The sequence below is a fragment of the Malus domestica genome, chromosome 14 (genome assembly GCF_042453785.1).
Source record: "Malus domestica chromosome 14, GDT2T_hap1".
NCBI lineage: Eukaryota > Viridiplantae > Streptophyta > Magnoliopsida > Rosales > Rosaceae > Malus > Malus domestica.
In genome coordinates this window covers 29,818,660-29,836,294 of record NC_091674.1, presented here as the reverse complement: position 1 = coordinate 29,836,294, position 17,635 = coordinate 29,818,660, and the positions used below count along the sequence as shown (strand labels likewise).

Here is a 17,635-nt window from a genome sequence, read left to right as displayed (position 1 = left end):
TTACTCAATGCAAAATACATACACTCGTCTCAACTACATTTATTTACTACTCTCTAGGTAATAACATACATAATAAGAAATATATCAGCCGAAGTCAACTAGAATGACCAATACGGCTGATTCAACTCTTATCTCAATAATACGTCGGCCGGATCCACTCCGCGTGGTCGGTACGGCCGAGCCTATAACTCACCAATTTCTCATGTGTCAATCGAATCCACTTCTCATGGTCTGTACGGCTGAACATATAACTCATCAAATCTCTCTGTACTCACGGTCAATCCGACCAAACTACTAAATCCATAACTCTGCTGAATCAACACTATGATGTCATAGAAAACTGTTGGGTACAACTGATTCTAGGGACGATTCACAATTCTGTGTCCCCTTTGTTCACATAAACACATTCATTAATTTCACACTTCCCAAAGTGTTAATTTTGTACCTGCTGCACAAAGTACATTTCCTTTACTCGAGACACCTTGTCTCAAATATCTGGGATTACCAGTATATCCATCACTTTTACTCTGACCAGCGACATTAAAACCTCAGCTGGAAGAATTAACTCTAGCTTCACTTCTTTCGAAGCTCTGAATCTTTCTATCTCCTTGATATGACGAATCATTAACTTTATCGTCTTCTTTTAATTCCCATTCATTTCTTATTCTTCTTTATTCTCGTTGATCATGTTCTCAGAGTCCTCAAGACTCAACAGCATCTCGTATATTCCTGGTAAGAAGTATAATGGATAGTGGTCACCCAAAATACCACTTCCCTTTTTGCCACCCAGCTTAAAACAACATAACACCTCCACCAATAACAACAATATCTGGATGGAACAAGGCAAGTCTGAAAACTTTCTATAATATCCCTCGATCATCACCTTCCTTGTCTCATATTTGTAAACTCTTGTTTACTACCATCGATAAATGCCGGAGGGATAAACTTTTCCTTAAACAAGTCCTTAAACAATTTTAAATCGACTGTTCCTCCGGTGACAACAATTAATACTCCTGCTTCCATCAGGATACACGTTCATAACTCAAACCAGGTAGTCATCTCGACCCCTTGTCAGAAGGAATATTCCTTTGACTTGCATAATCCGAAACATCTTTTCCAAATGGTTAAACCGTTACTTCGCTCCCTCAGGTTCATCATTTCTCTTAAGTGATTCAAATTCAACTCATAACCCATCTTAAAATGTCCCTTTTTATAATAGACTGAATCACCATAATAATAGTTTCCCCTAAACCGTTATATTAGGGAGACTAAATTCCTCTAACTAAGTGGCTTGCTACGAGGCGGTGTAGTTCTGACAGAATTCACTAGAACTTCTCAAAATGTCCAAGATTGCAACCATGCTCTGATACCAACTGACACACCCCGTCCCGAAGGAGGGCATGCTGGCCGTCACGTGAGAGTGACGTAACCATTTGCACAGTACGGAAGCTTTAAGATACAATTTAAATTGATACACCCGAAGGTGAGTCCTAATTTTGTCCAATCTGTCAGAACACCGTCGAATTCCTCGTAGTCACCACACCTTTGTGATTCCTGAACCTGGAGGGGCGCAAAACCAAAATTGAGTGGGTCAGTAAAACAATTCTTTTCCAAATCCAAACATTTCTCAAAACGTTGTAACCCCTCTCCGTAAAACCTGTATACTTTCCCAGAAATGTAAAATATAAATATACATATATATTCTCAAAACTTCATTTTTACTATCTCAACATTATCTCTTTATCAATCATGCCATGCCATGTCATCTCAACAGTAATGAGGTATGAATGCATCAACATAATCATATCAGGTGCAAGAAAGTAATCAACCGTAGGCCCTCTAATAGCCCTATACGGTTGAACCTAGAGCTCAAAATCTATCATTATCACTCTACCGGAGTCACCTCTGTGACCCGTCCGGCCTTCTGCACACAAGTTACGCTCTAGTGCTTCTCATAAATCATCTGTGCACATAATCTAAGGTCACCCACCAGTCGGAATCTCACTAACACTCTCGCGACTGGTCTGTCGTACCCACTCCGCGTGGACTGTACGACTAGCATCTACTTGGATCCGAGGCGAGCGTGCGATGCGGTGAATACTATAAGCACTAAACCATGGTGCAGGATTTGAGCTCAATATATATCATCATCATCATAACAGTAATTAAATACTCATCTGTGCGTCCACCGCACCAATTCATACATATGCATCATATATTAATTCATGCATGGCATTTCAACTCACATTTCTATATACTTTTCATATCAATTCTATGCATGGTATTTCACTTCCCGTTTTTCCACATAACTCATATGCATTTCATTTTAAACATAATTTCATGCATTTTCAATTTCTGGGAAAACGTTAAGTATATATATATATACGGAAAACAAAACTGCCCACTCACCTGGAGTTCGCCCTACAACTCCCTAGCACAATACGCCAAGGCGTCATGACGATCGGCGCCTAAAACAATAATCAATTCCAACCTCAGAATTCATATCGATAGAATATATAACTTATATAAAATACGTCACTACGTAGATTGATCCGGAAGGTCCACCCCTCAGATTTTAAATCCATAACTTCCAGAGGTCCACATTATACCTCTAGGACAACATCCTAAAATTTCATTACCATCCAACGGTCGGATCTCCGTCAATTTCCAAAACTAAGTGACGGTTAACATTTTATATTATGGACTTACAATTCCAATTCCGGAAGATCCGTAACTCGGATTCCCAATCCGTAAGTTCCAATAATCCTCAAATATTACGTATTACAACGTATCAAAGTTTGGTGACGATCCAACGGTCGGATCATCAATTCACATTTTCACCTAAATGTGAAAACTATAAAACGTTATTTGAACACCTAACCAACAATCTTCAATAACTTTCTCATACGGTGTTCAATTTAGGTATATGAATATACCACAGTGATCTACTCGACGTCACGGACGTCGACATATTTTTAAAATAATTTTATTTTTAATTTTTATTTTTACTGTAGCACCTTCTTCTTCCTTGGGTCGCCGGACTGGTTTTTCCGGCGGCCGTTTTCTGGGCAGTTTTTCAAATTGCCATAACTTTGTCATTTCTCAACGAAATCAAGTGATTCAAAAACGAAAGTTGTAGCCCTTGAAGAGACAAAGAGAATGGTACCTTTCCCAACACCTAGTTCGCCGTAGTTTGGCCGGAAACTGCCTCGAAAGCCTCGGAGGTCGCCGGAAACTGGGTATTTTTCAAATGAGTATAACTTCTTCAATACTCAACGAAATTGAGTGAAACAAAAAGGAAAGTTGTAGTACTTGACGAGACGAAGAGATTGATACCTACCTCGACGCCTAACTCGCCGGGGATTCGCCGGAAAATGCCTCGAAAGCTCCGGCCAAACTTTAAACTTATCGATCTCCGTGTTCTTACGTCCAAAAACTTCCAACGAAGCACTCCGAGCTTCCTTGGAACCTCACTAAGCTCACTGTGAGCTTGGATTGTCCTAAAACAAAGTCAATTCGAAGATCATGAACAGTGCACTTTCACGGGGAGTTTAGAATCTAGGTTTTCCGAAGTAAAACTTACCTGAAATTGGTGTCTACGTGATCGTGGAGTCTCCAGGAGTTCGATGGTGGTCTTAACTCCGTCGTTGGTGGAAGTTTAAGGTTGTTTTGTGGTTGGTTTGTTCGAACGGAGAAGAAGAGTGACAGAGAGAGAGAGATTCGTGAGGGAGGAGAGAGAGAGACAGTATGCAGAAAATAGGGAGAGGATTGAGGGGTGTGGGGATCCCACGTGTCCAACTCAATCCAAATTGTTAAATTTTCGCCCCTTCCTCCCGCAGAGATATTGTCCGCTTTGTGGTGGAACCCGGCGCACCGGTCCGACCCCACTCACGGATTTGTTTTTGCAAGCCGCAGCTCCAAAACGCGTCTCTGAAGAGTACATGTGAGCTTGTACATATAAGGCCCAAGGACAGCCCTCACGTCGTCGATGTGGGATACTACAATCCACCCCCCTTAGGGAGACCGACGTCCTCGTCGGCACACCGAACGGCCGTGAGTCTGGCTCTGATACCAAACAGTATACCACGCCTTCCTCCGCAGAGATATTGTCCGCTTTGTGGTGGAAGGCGTGGTATACTGTTTGGTATCAGAGCCAGACTCACGGCCGTTCGGTGTGCCGACGAGGACGTCGGTCTCCCTAAGGGGGGTGGATTGTAGTATCCCACATCGACGACGTGAGGGCTGTCCTTGGGCCTTATATGTATTCGCTCGCATGTACTCTTCAGAGACGCGTTTTGGAGCTGCGGCTTGCAAAAACAAACCCGTGAGTGGGGTCGGACCGGTGCGCCGGGTTCCACCACAAAGCGGACAATATCTCTGCGGAGGAAGGCGTGGTATACTGTTACGGAAGCTTTAATTATACAATTTATAAGTTGATACACCCGAAGGTGAGTCCTAATTTTGTCCAATCTGTCAGAACACCGTCGAATTCCTCGTAGTCACCACACCTTTGTGATTCCTGAACCTGGAGGGGCGCAAAACCAAAATTGAGTGGGTCAGTAAAACAAATCTTTTCAAATCCAACTTTTCATCAAAACATTGTAACCCCTCTCCGTAAAACCTGTATACTTTCCTAGAAATATAAAATATAAATATACATATATATATTCTCAATACTTCAATTCATTAACTCAACATTTTCATCATAATTATGCCATGCCACATCATCTCAACAGTAATAAGGTATGAATGCATCAACATAAATCATATCAGGTGCAATAAAGTAATCAACCGGAGGCCCTCTAATAGCCCTGTACGGTTGAACCTAGAGCTCAAAATCTATCACTCTCACTCTGCCGGAGTCACCTCTGTGACCTGTACGGCCTTCTGCACATAAGTTACGCTCTAGTGCTTCTCATAAATCATCTGTGCACATAATCTAAGGTCACCCACCAGTCGGAATCTCACTAACACTCTCGCGACTGGCCTGTCGTACCCACTCCGCGTGGACTGTACGACTAGCATCTACTTGGATCCAAGACGAGCGTGCGATGCGGTGAATACTATAAGCACTATACTATGGTGCAAGATTTGAGCTCAATATACATCAACATCATCATAACAGTAATTAAATACTCACCTGATACTCACCTGTGCGTCCGCCGCACCATTCATTCATATGCATCATATAACAATTCATATCATTTGATTCATATCATTTCATGCATGGCAATTCAATTTACATTTCCATATATATTTCATATACTTCTATGCATGGTATTTCACTTTCCGTTTTTCCACATAACTCATATGTATTTCATTTTAAACATATTTTCATTTCAATTCAATTTCTGGGAAACGTCAAGTATATATATATACGGAAAACAAAACTGCCCACTCACAGATTACATCGACGTCTCGTAAGTCCCTGAGCATCCCTTGGCCATGCCCGACGTCCGTATAATCCTCGCCTATACGAGAAGTAACCAAATTAACGTTATTTAACGCATAATCCCACTCTTAGCTAATAACTCCTCATATATTGCTCAAATTGGGTATATGAATATACCACTGTGACCTACACAACCTCAGGATCATCCCCATATTTTTAAAATAATTTTTGGAGCTCTCACGCGCCCCCACGCGCCTGACGTGGCACGGGCCTACGCGCCCCCCACGCGCGGCCACGTGACATGCACACTGACGGCTACAGTGAACGACGATAGGAATATTCCCGGAATATTCCGTTAAAAACTAACGGTTTCCGTTAAAACTGACTAACGGCGTCAGAATATTCCGTCAAACTTGACGGAATATTCCGTCACCTTCGACCTTCAGCTCCGGCGACCGTCGCCGGCGCCGGAAACTGGGTAATTTTTCAAAACCACTATTCTCCTTCGTTTTTCGTCCATTTTTCATGTAATTTATACCAAATTGAAGCATTTAACATGTACAATCACGATGGAAGGGTTTTAAACACTAAAAACCACGGGATCATACCTTCCAAAAATTCCAAAAATCGGCCAAACGTCGAACTCAACGATCCCGACGTCCAAAACTTCCAAACGTTACACTTCGAGCATCCTTGGAACTTCCTTAAGCTCACTGTGAGCTTAGTTTGGCCTAAAACACAACCAATTCAAAGCTCATGAACAGTACACTTTCACGGGAAGTTTAGAATCTAGGTTTTCCGAAGTAAAACTTACCTGAAATTGGTGTCTACGTGATCGTGGAGGTTCCAGGAGTTCGATGGTGGTCTTAAATGGAACGTTGGTACAAGATTGTGGTGGTTCTTGGTGGTTGCCGTGAGTTCGAGAGTAAGAGAGAGAGTGAGAGAGAGTTTTCTGAGAAGAATAAGAGAGAAGGAAAGGTTACGGGTTTTAGGGAATGTTTTGAGGGTAGGAGGCCCTACCTAAGTCCAAACACAATTTAACACATACAAATATAAATCTAACCCCAGTTTAGGATCTTAGAGTAAAACAAATGTCATACATTTACACACCTTAATCCCGTTTAGGGATATTTTAGTACTTTCACGTCCTCGGAATTTATAATTCCGGGACGGGCTGTGACAGACTTGGTTACCCCTTTTAAGAGTAAATCACTATAAAAAAAAAAGGTAATTAAATCTGTTGATGCACAAAACCGAATGAGTCTTGAAACAACGTAAATCCGACCGTGAATCTACAAAAAAATAAATAACACAAGATTGATGTGAGAATTACTTGACACACAAATTAAACCCTCTTTTTGACAATTGTAGTATAGATGTAAGTAGGGTATCGTTCTAGGCCGGGGATTAGGAGGGATTGCTAATCTATTCTAAATTAATTTAAAAATATTAAATAAGACTCAAGGACACAAAATTAGGCTAAAAACTCTAATAACTCGAAACACACTTAAAATGACTCAAAATAATGAAAACAATTAAATTAAACACTAGGGACTGAAATGGACGGAAATTAAATTAAAAGACTAACAATAAAGAAAACTAACTAAATAATATAATTTAATAATGGATGGGTGTTTGGTTTTGATGAAAAGTAAATTAAACTTAACTAAATTACAGAATTGACAAAAACATAAAATTAAGGTAAAATGATAAATGACGGACTAGCTAGAGGGTTCTTCTCCACACATGACACATATGCAACCTAAATTGATTTTCAGTTGTTCTTTCAATAAATTGTAAATCTCAATACTCCAGATTAACCGTGAACAGCACTTTTTTAATCTTCAAGTTTTCCTTAAGTTATTGAATTGGACGGAAAAACGCATACAACAATTCAAAACATTCTTCAAAAGTCCCCTACGTGAAAAGCACAATAGAGATACAATCAAAGATCATTAAACTTTGTGAAAACTATAAGCATTGACGAGGCATTCGTAACTATGAAAAGCATGATACTCTTGCCAAGAATTTACTTAACGTGATTGTGACTAGCAACCTTTACTACTTATGAAAATAAGTTCATAACGATTAGGTGAAATTCACTTATATTCTAGCATCAAATTCATGCATGTAAATTAAGCGTGCACTCTCAACCAACATACACAAATCAGTTTTTATACGAACGGATAAGTAAATTGAATTCACAACTTATGAAATCACAACCGAAGGTAATCAATTCATATTACAAATATATCCATAACTTTGAATTAACCTCTAGCCAAAATAAATTTAATTACACATTATTAAAAATAGAAATAAAATAGAAGTTTAGAGAGATTAAACCGAAAGAGAAAAAGATCTCTGTCTGCGTTTCCACTGAGCTGCCCTATCGCTGCCCAAAGGCAGCGCCTATCTTTCTGCGTGCTGTCTCCTGCTCGTTTCTGGTTCTCTCCACCCCTCACGCTACTCAATGACTCCCTCGCTCACTGACTCCCTCGCTGCAAGGCAGCCTTCTCACATTCCTGCCGTTTGTCTTGCTGTCCTTCCACTCTCTCAAGCTGCCCAATGGCAGCCCGTCTAATCTCTCCCCGCGTTTTCTCTCCGCAGCTTCACGCTGCCCAAAGGGCAGCCCTCCGCCTTCCACCAATTCCCTGCGCCTTTTCTGCTTTGTATTCTTCCCTTCTGCGCCTCGCTGGCGCCCTCTGACTGCCTTTCTTTCTCTTTATTTTCTGTCTTCCTTTCCGCCTGTCCTGCTCTTCTTTCTTTTATTATTTCTTTCCGTTTCTGCTGGTTTCTCTTTCTCTCCCGCCAGCAGCCAAGTGCTGCTTTTCCTATTATTTTATGCGCCCCCCAGCTGCCAAAGCAGCATCTGCCTTCCACCTCCTCACGTTTCCACCTTGGATTCCTTCCTTTCCAGCTGCAAAGCAGCTTCCTGTTGTTTTCAGAAGTGAAGAATATGGGAGTCAACGAGGTAAAAAAAATATAAATCATGATGCTCTCTTGCTCCCTCTTTGACCGACTCTCCCCATTTCTTTTGTTTATGCCGTGACATAATTCTACCAATAATCCATGACAGAATGAGAACGACTAAAGCAATTTTCGACGAATTTATTATTTAAAACTCATTTGTGCTATTTTTATTTTCTTTGCATAACAAATCCTATAAACACAAAAATAACGTAAATAGCTCAAAAATGTAAGGAACTAACTAAGAAAAGACGAGTGAATTTGAAGTAAAAATATATATAAATATGATCCGATCAAAGATGTATCGTGGTTCACCCCAATGTTTGGGCTACGTCCACACTGATATTGTATTTCTCTGTTTGTGAGAGGATTGTGAGGGTGAGAGCTTTTGCTCTGAATCTCAGAGCATGAGGATTGTGAAGGTAAAGAGGCCCTTTTATAGATTAAGGGCTCCTCATCTTCTTACATATTTGCCCTTTCATTTATAACATAATTACATTTGAGTCCCCCGAGTATTTATACGAGATCAAAATACGGAGGCCCTAAGTATGGTACAAACAGTAGTCCCCCAAGTCTTTAGTCAAGAGAGTCTTTTGACTGGAGACTTGAAATTCAGTCAATGTGTGGGCCGAAATAACTAGATGTCGTCTAGAACTGAATACTCGATATGAGGTGGTGCTCAATGTGAAATGATGCTCAACTAGATGTAGCACATGTTGCGAGGCTACTCGGCTTGTAGCTTATGTTGTCTTGCTTGGCTCGGCTTGCGGCGAGGCGGTTGCTCAACAGACGGCGATGCTCTCTAATGATGGTGAGGGAGTCCCTTTTATAAAATAAGGGTTCGTTCCTCAATACATAAGTGATGGATGCTTTCTAATGAAAGTGAGGGAGTCCCTTTTATATAATAAGGGTTCGCTCCTCAATACATAAATGATGGGCTAAGTCCCCCAAGTATTTTTCATAAGGCCCAGTTGTGAAAGCCCAATATATGGTACATAGTGTAGTCCCCCAAGTCTTCAGTCAATAGAGGTTGTTGGCTGGAGACTTCAAATTCAATCCATGTATGAGCCGAAGTGGTAGTTGTTTAGAGGTGGTCTTTGTATACCATGCACTGAAGCTTTGAAGTCGGAGCTTTGTAAATGAAGCTTTTGAAGCTAGAGCTTTGTAAATGAAGCTTTCGAAGCTGATTGACATGAGTGATGCTCATGAATGTTTATGTTGATTGACATGAGTAATGCTCATGGATGTTGACATGAGTAATGCTCATGAATGTTGATATGAGTGATGCTCATGAATGTTTATGTATGATTGACATGTGTGATGCTCATGAATGTTTATGTATGATTAACATGAGTGATGCTTGGAGTACTGAACGTAATTTTGATCACCTAGTGGGTGATAATAGCGGTAGGCTGTCGAATAATTTTTGGAGTACTGGGCGTACTTTTGATCACCTGGTTGGTGATAATAGCGGCAGGCTGCCGAATAATTTTGGAGTACTGGACGTACTTTTGATCACCTGGTTAGTGATAATAGCGGCAGGGTGCCGAATAATTTTGGAGTACTGGACGTACTTTTGATCACCTGGTTGGTGATAATAGCGGTAGGGTGCCGAATAAATTTGGAGTCATAGGGACTGGCTCTTTTGGGCATATGGGCCTTAGCCCTCCACATAACATTCCAGCCCATTATTTTGGCCTTGCCATTTTTTTTTACCCTCTAATAGGGTTATACAGATGTCTCCGAAAGGTAAGAAAAATAAATCACACTATTCAAAATCAAGAAAAGTAAATCGCATCATTCTGGTGGGGTGTTTATTCCTTACTTTTGCAATGTCCCCATATGTTTTCGCAGAGGAAAGCCTTTCTTTTGCTTTCTGCTTTTTCTTGGTTTTTTTTCTGCTTTGCTTTCACTTTTGTTTTCTGCTTTTCTTTCTCAGAAAATGGGAACCTATCTTTTGATCGATGTTGGCAGTCACCAACTTTTCCAACTCTTTTGAGGCATAAAGAAGGGTAGCACCACCACCTATAATTCCTTCCTCTTTGTTCTCTTTCTTTTGGCAGATGGCAGATAACACAAAGAAGAATAATAATAGAAATATTGTAAGAAAACTTATCTTCTTCCTGTTTTCCACTAGTGCTCGTGGTATTCGCAGGAGATGGGATCCAGGTCGGCGACTGCCTCGACTGTGAGGACCTTCGTATCAGTGGTGATGAGTATACTCACTGTTTGCTTTAGCACCGTGTGAGATGGTGCTTGCTCTGGCAACGTGTGGGGTGGCTGCATCGGAAGCATGGCGAGTCATCTCCCTTGACCAATCAAACATTCTCTGAGGGTTCTCCACTTTGATCCGAAACGTAATCAAAGCGTCCATTTGCTTGTTAAGAACCGAAACTTCCTTCATCACCTTGTCAACCTTCGACCTGTAAAACTTGTCCACTTTATTGAACTCGTCGTCAAGCCTCTTGAAGTACTCCAGCTCCTGAACTCCGCCTTCCTCCGCCGCCATCAAAAACGTCATTTGGTAGCTCTCAGAGACATTTTCGTTGACAGAGTTGACAAGAATGGCCTGGCTCTCAATGTCGGAGGTGGAAGACGGGTTGATGGGCTGCTGGGTGTGCCTACTTTTTGTCAGACCGCTGAAGGCTCTGTACAATGTGAGTCTGCGCTTTAGGCCGTAATTGCGAGGCGTGGCGGTGGCCGGTGGGTCGGGGTTGTTTCTTTGCTTGCAGACTTGAAAATCAGATAGTTGGCAAACGACAGCTTGTGCAACTGCGGAATCACCAGAGACCGTTAAGTTCAATGTCAGCTTTCCCAGATGAGCTGTCAATGCATCAATTTCAATGATGTAGTTTCCAATGACGACGGCGACGAATGCCTGATGGGGATGAAAGGCAGCAGCATGAGGCTGTAACAGTTTTGAGCTGCGTCCGACATGTCGAAGATCCAGATGCTGCACCATTGTCCACTCCATCTTAGAGTTTCACCTGATCAGTCGGAGATTCAGAGAATCAAGTGAAATGGGAGCTCATCGATTTGACAAGGAAAAAGAAGAAGATGGAGGACTGGGCTGATGAAAAATGAGCAAAATATAGACAAGGAACACATGAGAGAGAGAGATAACACTTTTTTTTGGGTTTTTGTGATTTTGCAGATTCACGGCGGAGGTGAAATAATGAAAGAGAACCGACACAACTTTTCGTATCGTTTCCCACAGACGGTGCCAAATGTCGATGCACAAAACCGGAGGGGTCTTGGAACAACGTAAATCCGACCGTGAATCTGCAAAAAAGTAAATAACACAAGATGTATCGTGGTTCACCCCAATGTTTGGGCTACGTCCACACTGATATTGTATTTCTCTGTTTGTGAGAAGATTGTGAGGGTGAGAGTTTTTGCTCTGAATCTCAGAGCCTGAGGATTGTGAGGGTGAGGAGACCCTTTTATAGATTAAAGGCTCATCCCCTTTTTACATATTTGCCCCTTCATTTATTATATAATTACATTTGAGTCCCCCGAGTATTTATCCGAAATCTAAATACGGAGGCCTTAAGTATGGTACAAACAAAATCTAAAGTCAGTCGTAACTCATAAGTAGGATTTTTTTTTATCTGCACAGTCCAATGCCATTCACTTTGAGTTAAAAATCCAATAACATCCTATCCAATTATAAGTTCAGGTTCAGAGGTTACAATATATACATATAAATAAAGGAGATTTGCTTCCTGGAGAAAAAAGGGCGATTTACTTGAGATAAACATCAATGTTCTAACTATATTAATTTGATTCAAATTCGTTTTTTGTAAGAATCAAACCTTAAAACTTCACTTACAAATCAAAATTAATACAACTAAATTGTAGTAGTAAGAGACAAATGCTAAAGGGTTTAGCTATCAAATACAGAGTTTTTGACATTTTATTACTAATTCACTGTGTGGCTTGGCCTACTCCCTACCTATTGGTATAGATAATATCTTTTGTTCAAAAAAAAAAAAAAAAACATTTCAACCTTCACCATTTTGGATAACTAGAAATACTTATTTTTCTTTATCATAAATAAGAGCTAGAAAATTGACTGACACTAACATTACAGTCTAATGAATTTTCTTTTCACTTGTAAGTGAATTATTAAGCGACTTAAACCAAATCTCCTACGCTTTAATATAAAATATCCTTATATTATCTACGACATCCTAATGTAAAATATATTTGAATAAAAAAATATGAGAAAAGAAACAACACCACTTTACTGCTAGGCTCATAAGATATAAATAGTTTATTAACTGTACCAACGATGGATGGACCCGATGGTCCAATATGGAAACAATTCGGGTCAAGTTTATGGAAAAACTTCCATTATCATCTCCCCCACTCTCATTATCCCATCCACACATACTGAAGAGATATTTCCACCTTGCTCATTTAGCTTTGTGCTGCTACGAACAAAGAGACTCTCACTCTCCTCCCCTCATGGCTCTTACCATAGCCAACAGTGGAAGTTCCACTGGCGGAGCAAGAGTCCTCTACAGCAGCTCCACCACCAGCAGACAGTACCCCTACACCAACCTCTCCTCACAACGCCACCTCCTCTTCCCTCCCTCCTCCAGAAGAGCCCTCTACGTGGTGTCAGCCAAGAGGTTCGCGTCCAGAACTGGGAGGACCGACGGCAGGAACAGGAAAAGCACCTCAACTACAAGAGACCAAGAACAAGACATGATGGGGTCGCAACGGACGGCTGAGATTGAAAACGTAGGTGGTGGGGTTGTGGGAAACGTTGATGATCGGTATTTCTTGCCTAAGCTTCCGGGGGATGAGCCTTGCTTCTGGGAAGGTGAAAAATGGGATTGGCTTGGATTCTTTGTGGAGTACTTGTGGGCTTTTGGTATTGGCTTTGCGGTATGTTCACTGCTCCTTGTTAATTCGTTCATCAATTTTGATCCCTAATTTATGTTGGGTGTTTATGTTCAGTAATTCATATGTATCGAACAAATTATCGACGGTTTTAGTAATAATTCAGATTTTAATGATGAATAATTATGAATCAACTAAATGATTACCAATTTGATTAATTCTTTTGCTAGAATGATTCTTAAATAAAAATAAAAAACAAATAGTTAAGTGCATTTCAAAGTGTACTTTGTTGTCCATCCAAGTTGTGTTTACAACACTTTACTGATATCACAACTGTAACCTGTCATTTACTAAATCACAATTGAAAAAACACATTTAGATTGAAAATCGTTTAACGGTTCATATATACCGACCAAATGGACGGTTCAAGTTTGAAGATCATAACGGTTACCAAAACTGTTTAGTCAATTTTTAGGAACAAGTATAGGGAAGTCTAGCTCATAAGTGAATACTGTTGGAAAAGATTAGGATTTTAGTTTATTTGAATATTTGGCTTTCTGGGCTTAGCCCGTTAACATTAGAGTTTCGGTTTCTTACCATTTTTTGTTAGGGTTAGTTTATTATAAATATCATGCTTGTTATTCAGTTTAGAATAAGTTAGTCACAATGTAGCCTCTTAGGGTTTTGTAGCCGTTTCGGTATTCTCGTTAGTTTAATAATATTCCCATTATTTTGTAATCTCGTTCGTTGCGCACTCTGATATTCAACTTGGTATCAGAGCAGGTTTAATCTTTCGGGATTTAATCTGTTCTTAATAGGTATCCATGTTGTTTGTTTGATATTAGTTTTCAGTGTTAGTTTTGAAAAGAAAAAAATTGAACATGTTTGCTCGGAAGTCGCACCACCCCAGATTCCTGCATACCCGAAACACCAACCACCAGCCTTCGTAGGTCTACCCCCGTCGTCCGTATGTGAACCATTCCGCAATAGGCCATCGTTGCACCACTTTGTCACATCCCGGCCCGGGGCGGATCACTTCCCGGGCCTGCTCCACCACCGTAGCACGATATTGTCCGTTTTGGGCTTACCATTCCCTCACGGTTTTGTTTTTGGGAACTCACGAGCAACTTCCCAGTGGGTTACCCATCCTGGGAGTGCTCTGGCCTCATTCTCGCTTAACTTCGGAGTTCCTACGGAACCCGAAGCCAGTGAGCTCCCAAAAAGCCTCGTGCTAGGTAGGGATGAGAATATACATTTAAGGATCACTCCCTTGGGCGATGTGGGATGTTACAACTTGCTTGCCGCACCCACCGTCACCTGCATGATCCTTCGTTGTTGCAACAACTCGCATCTCCGCATCACTACCATGCCGCTTAATCAACCCTCACTCGACCCGCACCAGTACCTGACCTGCCAATGTTGCTCTGCATCCATGATTTCCCTGTTGTCAGCTGTCAAAACCACCGAAGCTGCACCCTTGTTGTACCATCTTCGCAAGCCCAAATCCCATGAACTTGTACTAGATCCAGCTACAATCTGGGCATTTGTATCCGCCAGTCTCGAAACAAAATGAAAAGAGAAAAAAAAAAAAAAAACAGAACAAGAGAGAAAAAAGAAGGAAAAAGAAAAAATTGTTTGGAGTTTTTGAGGCCCCCGCACGGGCAAAAGAAAAAACATATGGTTTACGTTTGTTTTAGGCCCGCATACTCTTTGGAATTGTTTTGTGACCGTCACTCAAGTGTTGAATTGTGACCACTCGAATGATAGGATTTGTGTTTGTTTGTTCGTTGCTAGAATTGAGATATGAAAATCTTGTCCGTTTATAGACAGGTTCTTTCCATACTCTTAACACTAGCCAATTTGAACCAAAACTAGTTTGCCAGTCAGAATCAAGAATCAAGTCAAGAATCAAGAATCAAGAATCAATTTGCCAGTTTGCTAGTCAAGTCAAGTCAAGTCAAGTTTGCATGCCTGCCAGTCCGCCTAACGGAGCCAGTCTGCATCTGCTTGTTTGCAAACCCATGTCGTATACCGCCATGAGTTTGACGGGGTGTTGGAAAATATTAGGATTTTAGTTTATTTGAATATTTGGTTTTCTGGGCTTAGCCCGTTAACATTAGGGTTTCGGTTTCTTACCTTTTTGGTTAGGGTTAGTTTATTATAAATAGCATGCTTGTTATTCAGTTTAGAATAAGTTAGTCACAATGTAGCCTCTTAGGGTTTTGTAGCCGTTTCGGTATTATCGTTAGTTTAATAATATTCCAATTATTTTGTAATCTCGTTCGTTGCGCACTCTAATATTCAACTAATACTACATACCCCGCATCCCCTTGCATACAAATAATGGTATTCTAAGTCAATACACCGTCATGCGGATAAGTTAAAATACACAGCAATACATGATAAATTGAAATACCGTAATTGTGACATTCCATTTTTATGTAAATTTCTCTCGCACTTGCGTTATTTACAAATTGAAGGCTAATGTTTGACCCCCCGTTTGTTTGTTTTGTATTTCCCAGCTTATTGCTTGCTTAGTTGCTGCTACTTCTTACAATGAAGGAGCAACTGATTTCAAGGAGACTCCAGTCTACAAAGATTCGTTTCAGTCTCGGGAGTTTTTGGAAGAACCGGAGGCATCCAACCCGGACGTCTTCGAATCCAACCCGACTGAAGTGGCTCCTAGTTTGGAATAGTTTCTTAATAAAATGACCTTACGTACATCTGAAGCATCTGAATACATGATGTCATGATACAATCCTAGGAAAACAAACATTCTGTCATAGGTAAATATCTCTGTTTGTAGGGTGACTTTCCATGTCCAAACGTCTTTTTTCCGAATTTCATTTTACTATCCTGTACGATGTTTAGCAAATTGTCAAATATAGCCTTTTTTGTGGATTTATCTGTTTGAAGTAGAGAAAACTTGTGCATGTCACTGGGTGTATACACGTGTGTCTACATCTATCATTACACACGGGTGTACACTTCCGGTAACATGGCATAACCTCTCCTCACTGTAGGCCTGTCTGTCGTCTCTGGTTTGCACCATCGAAAAACGGTTCCATGACACTGAAACATAAACCTAAGTAAGCCAAGAGGCCATATATAATTTGACAGTCACCACTGTTTTTATTCAAATCAATAGAAGTTCGATGGTATCTATAAAACCGTAACGGAATAAATTCTCCTAAATAATAAGTAAAATCTCTAACCCCAACATAAAAAGCCATCAAAACATTAATCTGGTGGTATAAATATTATCATATTTAAAATAGAACTCCGGTCACTGGAAAAACTGCCACGGCGAAAGCCACTACAAGATAACTTCCCATCTTCAATTTGGTACCAGCATTTGTAGTTCTCCCAAACCCTAACCCCATCGTGGTGGGGATTGGTGCCGTTTGAGGCATTGGAGTGGCTGACATCCCAAAAAATACCAAGTCAGAATTCAAGAGGTATTATTATGTAATTAGAGGGAGTGTAACGATTGGATATTTTTATTTTTGGGTACCAGCAATTGTAGAATTAGCAGCAGATGAGCTGGTGTTATTCCGAAGGGGGGGATCTTGAGAACTAGGTGAACTAGGAGGCACAGGTACCCCTGCAGCGAAAACGTCGAAAAAGATTAGATTAATATAAATTAATGTAAATTATTACACAATAAATAAAGAACAGCTAACAGATTTGGACTCAGAATCGTCACAAATCCCTATTTTTCTTCGAAACCAGAAGTTACCTGGACAAGTAGAGATGTCGACTTGAAGGCTGCAAACAACGGGAAGCTGGAGAGCGCGAGTCGTGTTAATAAGGAAGGTGCTCAAAGTAGTGCCATTGAGCAAAAGGCAAAGGCACTCTGGCTGCTGGCTATATAGCAGCTTGAGGTTGACACAGCATGACTGTGCAGGTGACATGGCACTGCCTTGCACAAATGGTGCACAAGCGGCCAGCGGAAGAAGCTGCGTGGTGCATTGCGCAATGGTAGGGTTTTGTGAGAGGACGGATGGCGGAAGGGAAATGAGAAAGAGGAGTAGGGTCAGAGAGGAAATGGCGAAATGATTTTGAAGCAGACAACTGTTAGGGGAAGCCATTATTGTGTTCTTATGTAGAAGAGTTAGAAAATTACCAATTAAGGTGTAAATTAAATAGATGAATTGTGCATGTTTTGGATGTGATGAGTTTCTTCTACATGTATGGTGTGTGCTATTCTCTGCACGCACTTCTTGCTGTCTTAGTGTCAGTTGCTACACGCACTTCTTGCTTCTTTTTTTCCAAGGGACAACATTGATATGTACATTCAACTTCAAAGATTAACAAAAAAAAAAAAAAAAACTGTTTTTGGCACTTCAGTAATGTTAGTTCACATTCCTAAGAAAAAAATTACGCATCGAGAAGGGCATAATCATTTTATTGAAGTGCCAATTA

At 40.7% G+C, this 17,635-nt stretch overlaps 2 protein-coding genes and 1 long non-coding RNA gene across 3 annotated transcripts; 1 reads left to right on the top strand and 2 right to left on the bottom strand.

The window, feature by feature from the left end:
- Positions 1-1,193: 1,193 nt before the first annotated feature.
- Positions 1,194-3,791, bottom strand: LOC139191528 (uncharacterized). Its single transcript, XR_011575583.1, has 5 exons — positions 3,584-3,791; positions 3,341-3,500; positions 3,167-3,235; positions 2,410-2,468; positions 1,194-1,560 (listed from the first exon to the last, which is right to left on the bottom strand). It is a non-coding gene; the product is annotated as an uncharacterized lncRNA (long non-coding RNA).
- Positions 3,792-12,649: 8,858 nt separating this feature from the next.
- LOC103431218 (uncharacterized) lies at positions 12,650-16,113 on the top strand. Its single transcript, XM_008369355.4, has 2 exons — positions 12,650-13,255; positions 15,733-16,113. Exons 1-2 carry the CDS (start codon positions 12,677-12,679, stop codon positions 15,904-15,906), a joined length of 753 nt encoding a protein of 250 aa, XP_008367577.3. The 5' UTR covers positions 12,650-12,676; the 3' UTR covers positions 15,907-16,113.
- A 206-nt stretch (positions 16,114-16,319) lies between these two features.
- LOC103431237 (non-specific lipid transfer protein GPI-anchored 10-like) lies at positions 16,320-17,335 on the bottom strand. Its single transcript, XM_008369373.4, has 3 exons — positions 16,950-17,335; positions 16,725-16,814; positions 16,320-16,631 (listed from the first exon to the last, which is right to left on the bottom strand). Exons 1-3 carry the CDS (start codon positions 17,299-17,301, stop codon positions 16,480-16,482), a joined length of 594 nt encoding a protein of 197 aa, XP_008367595.2. The 5' UTR covers positions 17,302-17,335; the 3' UTR covers positions 16,320-16,479.
- Between the last annotated feature and the right edge of the window lie 300 nt (positions 17,336-17,635).

What these genes read in the sequence shown, in the direction of transcription:
- LOC103431218 (XM_008369355.4), top strand. Translation starts at nt 12,677, where the DNA reads ATGGAAACAATTCGGGTCAAGTTTATGGAAAAACTTCCATTATCATCT. An exon ending in CTTTTGGTATTGGCTTTGCG is followed by an intron (nt 13,256 to 15,732) that starts GTATGTTCACTG and finishes TGTATTTCCCAG; the next exon opens with CTTATTGCTTGCTTAGTTGC.
- LOC103431237 (XM_008369373.4), bottom strand. Translation starts at nt 17,301, where the DNA reads ATGGCTTCCCCTAACAGTTGTCTGCTTCAAAATCATTTCGCCATTTCC. An exon ending in CGACATCTCTACTTGTCCAG is followed by an intron (nt 16,815 to 16,949) that starts GTAACTTCTGGT and finishes TTTTCGCTGCAG; the next exon opens with GGGTACCTGTGCCTCCTAGT. An exon ending in TGCTAATTCTACAATTGCTG is followed by an intron (nt 16,632 to 16,724) that starts GTACCCAAAAAT and finishes TTGGGATGTCAG; the next exon opens with CCACTCCAATGCCTCAAACG.